This window comes from Symphodus melops (genome assembly GCF_947650265.1).
Source record: "Symphodus melops genome assembly, chromosome: 2".
Lineage (NCBI taxonomy): Eukaryota > Metazoa > Chordata > Actinopteri > Labriformes > Labridae > Symphodus > Symphodus melops.
In genome coordinates, this window is record NC_136692.1 from 905,712 (window position 1) to 914,682 (window position 8,971).

At 46.6% G+C, this 8,971-nt stretch overlaps 1 protein-coding gene across 1 annotated transcript in view; it reads left to right on the top strand.

The window, feature by feature from the left end:
• Nucleotides 1-4,197: 4,197 nt before the first annotated feature.
• The window catches only part of LOC306819929 (uncharacterized protein), a gene marked incomplete at both ends in the record, with an annotated part of 5,871 nt that continues 1,097 nt past the window's right edge, over nucleotides 4,198-8,971 (top strand). The window contains 2 exons of the mRNA XM_079337556.1: nucleotides 4,198-4,349; nucleotides 6,691-7,043. Coding sequence (XP_079193682.1) covers nucleotides 4,198-4,349; nucleotides 6,691-7,043 — 505 coding nt within the window. The remainder of the gene's footprint in view (nucleotides 4,350-6,690; nucleotides 7,044-8,971) is intronic.

The following is an 8,971-nucleotide window of genomic DNA, read 5'->3' on the forward strand; positions in this document are numbered from 1 at the left end:
TTACAGTCTGATAGAATCATGATCAGATGATTTTTAGACGTTGAGATATGTTGAGGCTTTATTTGTTCTTCTTAAAGTTCTGAATGTTGATGGTTGTTCCTGATGTGCTCTGTGTTGCAGCGGTTCAGGTTCAGGATGTCTGGGGTGTGACGTGCTCTCCTGAGGAGATCTGTGCCAATAAAGGATCGACTGTGAAGATGAACTGCACCATGATACCCCCAGAGGGAATAAACCAGGAAGTTAACACACAGGAAACATTTTGGTCTAAAGATCCTGAATATGATGTAGATGTTAAAGAAGACCCCCAGTATTCAGGCCGTGTGCAGAGTACCTGTGTGAGGAACAACTGTACTCTGACCATCACAGACGTGACAGAGACAGACGGGGGCTTCTACAGGCTCATTTTTCAGAGAAACGTGAGCAGATATTCAGAGAGATCTGAGGTCTACCTGAGAGTCACAGGTAATATTTCAGACTTTATTCTCTGAGCTCAGTTTCTAACATGCTGTATCTACATGTATTTACCTGTGCATGTTTGTGTGCTGATATTTCTACTCATGTTCAGATCTCGAGGTGAAGGTGATCAGACGAGATGAGACTAGACTCATCTTTATGTGTGAGCACACATGTCCTGATGATACCTCCTTCATCTGGTTCAAGAATGGAGAGGAAATCAAACATGAAACATCACGTGATTATTCATCCAATCAGATTCTTCATACAGACAGTTATTCCTGTGCTGTACGAGGACAAGAGAAGTTCCCGTCTCCTCCAGTGTGTGAGTTTATTTACAGTCTTCACTGATTCATACCATCACACACACACATACACACACACACACAGACACACACACACACACACCACACACACACGCACACACACGCACACAGAAACACACACACACAAACACACACACACACACAACCACACACACACACACACACTACACACACACACACACAAACGGTTACGGTTAGCTGTCCATCGTTTCTGAAGATGACGCTTGCTTCAGGATTGGGGAAGGGGTCAACGGCGTTGCCGTTGGTGCCACTTCTCGAGGCCGATCCTCGAGCCACAGACTCGTCCGCAGGAGGAGCAGGGGAATCCAGAGGACAAAGGAGCTCCTGCTGCCCTCTGGTGTCTTTTCCTGTGTTTCTCGGCTCTTCGCAGTTGGTCATTATTGTGTATTTGTGAAACTGCTCGAGCACAGGCAACCTGCCAGGCTGGTCTATCCCGTGCCAGAGCTGCAAGGTGCATGGGATTGATGTTGGAGTGCTTTAAAAGCCCCTTAGTGTAGTCCTTATAGCGCTTCTTTTGTCCACCAGCTGCTCGTTTGGCACCATGTAGTTGCCCGTAGAGGACTTGGCGAGGCAAGCAGTGGTCCGGCATCCGGATGGTGTGTCCTATCCAGCGTAGGTGTTTCTTAGCCACGGCTTCCATGCAGATAGAGTTGGTACTCTGCAGGACTTCCGCATGTTGGACTCGGTCCATCCAGGAGAGGCCGAGGATCCTCTGGAGGCAGCGGATGTGGAAGGATTGCAGGAGTGAGATGTGTCGGCTGTATGGAGTCCATGTTTCCGCCCCATAAAGCAGGGTGGAGACACACACAGCATTGTAAACAGCAACCTTGGTGCTGACCCTCAGGTTTCGGTCTTCAAAAACCCTGCTACGAAAGCGACCGAAAGATGAAGAGGCTTTTTTGATACGGGTGTGTATTTCCATATCCAGAGAGCTGCAAGAGAACAGAGTTGAACCAAGGTAGGTGAACTGGTCTACATTTTTAAGTGGAATGCCGTTCATATGGAAGCTGGGGGGTGGAGAGGTTTGAGAGAAGATTTGAGAGATCACTTGGGTTTTTTGAATGTTAACCTGAAGACCAAAGGATTGATAGAGACTGGCTATCGTGTTGAGGGCATGCTGCATGGATTCAGGACTGTGTGCTAGAATCGCACAGTCATCAGCGTTTTGCAGTTCAGCTATGCAGCAGGATTTGGTCTTTGTGTAGGCCTGCAACCTCCGGATGTTAAAGAGGCTTCCATCAAGGCGGTATTCAACAGAAACACCATCCTTGTGTCCTAAGGCATGATGAAAAAGGTGAGTGATGGCAGAGAGAAGGAGGTTGAAAAGGACTGGAGCCAAGACACAGCCCTGCTTCACCCCAACATTTACATTGAAGAACTCTGACTGAAGTTCTCCTGTGGAGACTCTGGCTTGCATCCCGTCATGCAGCTGTTGCAGGATGGTGAGGAACTTGGGTGGTACCCCAAGCTTGGATAGCTGTTTCCAGAGCATCTCACGGTTGATTGTGACAAATGCTTTGCTGCGGTCAATGAAAGCTATGTAGAGGTCTGCCCGCTGCTCTCTGCTTTTTTCCAGCAACTGCCTTAAGACAAAAATCATGTCAGTGGTGGATCTAGTCTTCCGGAAGCCACATTGCGTTTCTGGGAGTGCAGCTTCAGAGATGTGATTAACTAGCCTATTGAGCATGATTTTTGCCAGAACCTTCCATGCGATTGAGAGGAGGGAGATTCCACGGCTGTTGCCACACATGGCTCTGTCCCCTTTTTGTTTGTAGATGACCACAATATCAGCATCCTTCCAGTCTTGTGGGAGAGTCTCACATTCCCAGATATGACAAATCAGGAGGTGCAGACGGCATGTAAGGAGGTATCCTCCATGTTTGAATACCTCTGCTGGAATGCCATCGGGTCCAGCACTTTTATTGTTTTTGAGACTCGCAATGGCCTGGCGGGTCTCTAGGAACTGAGGAGGCATGTTGAGGTGTGCGACTGGTGGTAGGTCAGGGATGTTATCCAGGATAGGAATGTCAACAGGGTTATTGAGTTTGAGAAGAGTCTCGAAATGGTTTGCCCAGCGGGTGAGGATCTCAAGTCGGTCCTTAAGAAGAGTCGAGCCATCAGCTGAGCGAACTAGAGCAATCGCCCTCTTCCTGGGGCCATAGAGAGTTTTGATGGCATCATAGAAGCCCTGCGAGTTGTTGCAGTCTGCCATGCGCTGTATCTCTTCTGCCTTCTTCACCCACCACGCGTCTTCCATGATCCGGAGGGCACGCTGGGTTGCAGATCTCGCTGCATTAAAGGCTTTCAAGGTTGGAGATCCAGGGCAGGATAAGAGAGCTTTATGTGCATCATGTTTTATTTTGAGTAGTGACTGAATCTCCGGCGAGTTGCTGTCAAACCAGTCCTGGTGGTGTTTTCTCGACTGGCCCAAAGCCTCTGAAGCTGCGCTGTGGATGGCTTGGCACAGAGCTGGCCAGTCGGCTGATTCCTCCGGGATCTTTTTGAGGTTATCAGCGAGGAGCTGTCGAAGGTGGTCTCGTGAGGTGGGGCTGCTGAGTGCTGAACGGTTGATTTTTTGTTTTGGGGCTGTCCTCTGTCCACGGGGTCTGATACTTATGAGCGATTTGGATCTGACCATGCAGTGGTCAGTCCAACACTCTGCTCCACGCATGACTCTCGTTGAGAGGACATCTTTCCGGTCATTTTGTCGGACTATTACATAGTCGAGGAGGTGCCAATGTTTTGAACGTGGGTGCTGCCAGGTGGTTTTGAATTTGTTCTTCATCTGAAATATGGTGTTAGTGATGACCAGTTGGTGTTCTGCACAGAGAGAAAGGAGCCGAAGGCCGTTGTCGTTCATCTTCCCAACTCCGTGCCGGCCGATTACCTTATCCCATACCAGGTGCTCCATGCCCACTCTGACATTAAAATCGAGGGCAAGATAGAAGTCCTCTTTGATGGTAGACTCGGCAGCGAGCGTTGGTGCATAGGCACTAATGAGAGTGGCAAAGCATCCTTTTGCAAGGGGGATGCGCCAGGTCGTCAGTTGTTCATTAATGCCAACAGGGGATTCGGGGATATGCTGCAACAGTTTGGTCTTCACTGCAAAACCAACTCCATGGATGCGGCGAGTGCCTTCGGGAAGCGTTGGGAGCGTGTCTCCGTCCTTGTCCATCCGTGGAGGAAAATTTTCGTCTGTGGGAACCAAATAAAATCCAACAAACTCCTTTAGGACGGGGGGACACGTTTGTCTGTCCCCCCTAAAGTTTTTCAAGTCCGGCTCTCAACAGGTTCAACTCGCCTTGCAGTGAGCTTTCCCCAGATTCCATCCATCCTTCGGCCTAGCTCTGCCAGTGCCACAGTCTGTGCTCCAACAGCTTTGCCCATCTCGATCATCATGACCGGCAGCCTCGGTGCTCCCGCCAGAGCTGCCGTCTTCCCAATTTTCCGGTACACCAGGGCTATGCCAAGGCCAATCAGCACAAGCCCGGTGAACATGAAGCCGAATATGTACACATCCTCAACATCTTCCACCGAAAACCCTCCCAGGTACATGACTCTCCATGTACTCCACGGATCCACCACGTACCCAGCAGCGTTCGTTCCGTCCGTCCGCAGGTGGACTCCCCCGGTCCAGTGGATCTTGTAGAAAAGATCTTGTCTTTTCTACAAGAAGAGCTTGAATTTCCCTCGGGATCAATAAAGTATCTATCTATCTATCTATCTATCTATCTATCTATCTATCTATCTATCTATCTATCTATCTATCTATCTATCTATCTATCTATCTATCTATCTATCTATCTATCTATCTTGTCAATTGCGTTGAGAGACCAGCTTATTAATTCCATATTAGCTAAATTCCGGAGAGAAGAAACACTCCAGGATCAGACGAGACAGAAGCAATGGGAACACACACAAGGACGAGATAAGGGAGGGAGAGAAAAAGCGTCCGCCTTCCTTGAGAGCTGAAGTCAAAGTACAGGAAGTCACATACACACCCATTTAAAAAAGTCTTTATATATTTTTGAGTCTTTAAAGTGATTACAGTCTGATAGAATCATGATCAGATGATTTTTAGACGTTGAGATATGTTGAGGTTTTATTTGTTCTTCTTAAAGTTCTGAATGTTGATGGTTGTTCCTGATGTGCTCTGTGTTGCAGCGGTTCAGGTTCAGGATGTCTGGGGTGTGAGGTGCTCTCCTGATTGGATCTGTGCCAATAAAGGATCAACTGTGAAGATGAACTGCACCATGATACCCCCAGAGGGAATAAACCAGGAAGTTAACACACAGGAAATATTTTGGTCTAAAGATCCTGAATATGATGTAGATGTTAAAGAAGACCCCCAGTATTCAGACCGTGTGCAGAGTACCTGTGTGAGGAACAACTGTACTCTGACCATCACAGACGTGAGACTGACAGACTGGGGTAGATACGTGTTTCAGAGAAACGTGAGCAGATATTCAGAGAGATCTGAGGTCTACCTGAGTGTCACAGGTAATATTTCAGACTTTATTCTCTGAGCTCAGTTTCTAACATGCTGTATAAACATATATTTACTTGTGCATGTTTGTGTGCTGATATTTCTACTCATGTTCAGATCTCGAGGTGAAGGTGAGAAGACGAGATGAGACTGGACTCATCTTTACGTGTCAGTACTCATGTCTTGATGATCCCTCCTTCATCTGGTTCAAGAATGGAGAGGAAATCAAAAATGAAACATCACGTGATTATTCATCCAATCAGATTCTTCATACAGACAGTTATTCCTGTGCTGTACGAGGACAAGAGAAGTTCCCGTCTCCTCCAGTGTGTGAGTTTATTTACAGTCTTCACTGATTCACACCATCACACACACACACACACACACACACACACAAACTCCCACAAACACACACACACACACACACACACACAGAGCCTTTAAAGGACCAAAGCTGTTCAATATAACACGACCCAGTCTTTTTCAGCCATTAAACTGTTTACAATGTTCATCCTCCTGGTTATATGGGACATTTTCCCTGACCGGGAAGAATGCAGACGCGCTGCTGCGTCATCCAAGTTTCCTCCAGGAAAAACTTCCTTGTCTGAATTTTCCATTTTTACTCAAAATAAGATTCCGAAACAGGTACAAAAAAAACCAACTTATTTTTCTTTAAACAAATCGAAAGTTCAAACAGTTCTTAACGTTTCCCAAATATTATCCTCGTCAACTTAATTTCATTCATAGGCGCGTCTCCACCGCTCTCAATTGTTTGGCCATGCCGAAGAAAATTATAAAAAACAAAGAACACGCTCCATTAAAACAAAAATGAGTGGTTTACTATGATTCAATAGTCTTTAAAAAATGTTGTCAAACAAAAAATCTTCTTTCAAAGTTGCCTTTCAGGCACGTACCTCTTCCAACGTGCTTCTTTGTTTTCTCCGCCACGCGTCAAGCTTGCGTTTCCTTGTCCTCGCTCCGCGTAACGCTCTCAAAGTCCTCTTGTGTCCATCCACAGCACGTCATTGACGTTTGAAGTGGTGAAAACTCAAAAATCAGGTCTGTCCTGTAACCTCTCCAGTATTTTGTTATTTTTGCCACTGGAAGATACGGGCCCAGTTCACCAAACGCGCAGACTTGAATCCCAAAAAATAAATCCAGTTAGAGATGAAGCTTGAAGTTGCTGGTAGTTTTATTGTAAGTCAAAGTAAACAAAAGATATGAACTGAATGCAAGGAAACCAAAAACACGTAATGTTAATCATTAAACGTGACTGCTGAGCCTGCGGTCAATGATGGTATGCGCCGTGACCCGTCTTCACCCAGGTGTTCTCAGCACTCCTCTTTATAGACACGCCACTCAGCCTATGGAGGGCGCACAAAAATTAAGTTAGTAATTAAAAAGAAAAATAAACTCAAATTCAATTCGGCTCCTACATCCACCATCATCTGATGTGAGTGTAAACGCTCTCTCTGATTCTCCTCCAGATGCTCCAAAGCTTCCCTCTGTGTCACTGAGTTCCCACGGTGAGATAAAGGAGGGCTCTTCAGTCAATCTGACCTGTAGCAGTGATGCTAACCCAGCAGCTAATTACACCTGGTACAAGGTGGACAGACCTCTAAACCCTCATCACACATCTTCAGGAGCAACGCTTGTCTTCAGCTCCATCCAGTCCTCTGACTTCGGGGAGTTTTACTGTGAAGCTGAGAACACGCTGGGGAGAACGACCTCCAAACACGTCTCTGTCAACCTCCCATGTGAGTAAAACACTCATTAAATAGAGTGATATAAAGATACTCCTACCTACCAACCAAGCAGCAACCTCCACTGTTGAAACATGAAGCTGAAGCAGAAATATAAACTCCTGCAGTTCCTGGAGTGTCCACTAGAGCAGGGTTTCTTAACCGTGGGTTAAGGGCCGCGAGCGCCACCTGCAGGGCTGCGAGGGGATAATATGTTTGCATCTGTGGGCCGTAAGGGTTCGTGATCGTTGGCCTGCAATATACTCTCCGACCACCAGAGGCAGTATCATCAGTTAGAAGTAGGCCTAAATCACGAGAAGGAGAAGAATATTTAGCTTAACGTCTGTCTCAACTCTGCTAGGTGACTACCCTGAGGCCCCGTTTCCACGGAGACGCTATGACAGAAATGCATCAAAACGACCGCACTCTACACGGCAGGTCTTGCCTGAGTGAAAACGATGTAGTTCTCACGCCCGGCCAGTAGTGGGCAGTGGAACTTTACAACGCGACACGCGCGACACTCAGCAGTATAACCACTTCCTCCACAACATCCTCCTCAGCAGCTAGTTCTCCCAGGTCTTACCCAAACGCTGCGTATGGTCGCCCTGTGCTCGGGTAAAGGTTGAACTATTTGCCGCAAGTATTCGTTGGTCTTTCGGCGGCGACATACACGATGTATCATATCAAGGTTCTGTTTTAAAAGACGATACAACGCCAATAGCTGCTGAAGCACATAGCCGCCGCCATTGTTGTTTGTTCTCGACTACTGCGCATGTCCAAATGTTTCGTCTACAGCGCTACACAAAACAGAATGCTCTTTAATTTCAACAAATCTACCGAACTACTTAGAGCACCTAATTTTATTGCTTTTGTTGCTAAGTTTATATTGTGTTACTTATTTGACAAACATGCACTAAAACATGATTTTATATGAGCAAAATTAATTAAATGATCTTAACTTGTGCAAGGTTTTATGCATAATTAGCCAATGTATAGGTTGATATATTGATTAAAAAACATAAAAATGAAGAACAGTATTCATTATTACAACATAATGACACAAATAGCTATTAAATAAAAATGACCGCAACAGTTCAATCAGAACCATTCACTCGATTGGGCCCCAGACGACCTTACCCTGAAAATGTTGGGCCCCAAGGTCAAAAAGGTTTAGAAACCCTGCACTAGAGGCTGGCTGCAGTTCCTGGAGTGTCCACTAGAGGCTGGCTGCAGTTCCTGGAGTGTCCACTAGAGGCTGGCTGCAGTACCTGGAGTGTCCACTAGAGGCTGGCTGCAGTACCTGGAGTGTCCACTAGAGGCTGGCTGCAGTACCTGGAGTGTCCACTAGAGGCTGGCTGCAGTTCCTGGAGTGTCCACTAGAGGCTGGCTGCAGCAGCACAGGAAGTCACATACACACCCATTCAAACAGCCTGTTTTTACAGCAGACATGAACATGTTTACAACCTGCTTCAAAAAACCAAATAGGTGTGATTAGCTCATGTCTCCATCCACACACACTGTACGGGGGGGATGTTTTCATGACTCAGCAGTTTTGATTGGATGAAGGATCAGAGTTATTCACAATAAGGCGTGTAGCTGAGCTGATTGACAGGTGGGCGCCGTGTAACGGTTTGTCAGGAAGCTTAAAACCCGCCTCAGCTCTCAGCCTGTCGTTAGCTTGACTCAGAGTTAGCAGCCTGTCGTTAGCTTGACTCAGAGTTAGCAGTCTGTTGTTAGCTTGACTCAGAGTTAGCAGCCTGTCATTAGCTTGACTCAGAGTTAGCAGTCTGTCGTTAGCTTGACTCAGAGTTAGCAGCCTGTCGTTAGCTTGACTCAGAGTTAGCAGTCTGTCGTTAGCTTGACTCAGAGTTAGCCTGACTCAGCACAAAAAGTGAAAAGGAGCTGAAGTGTTTGATGCTGAGCGCCATGAAGTGGAGCAGCTG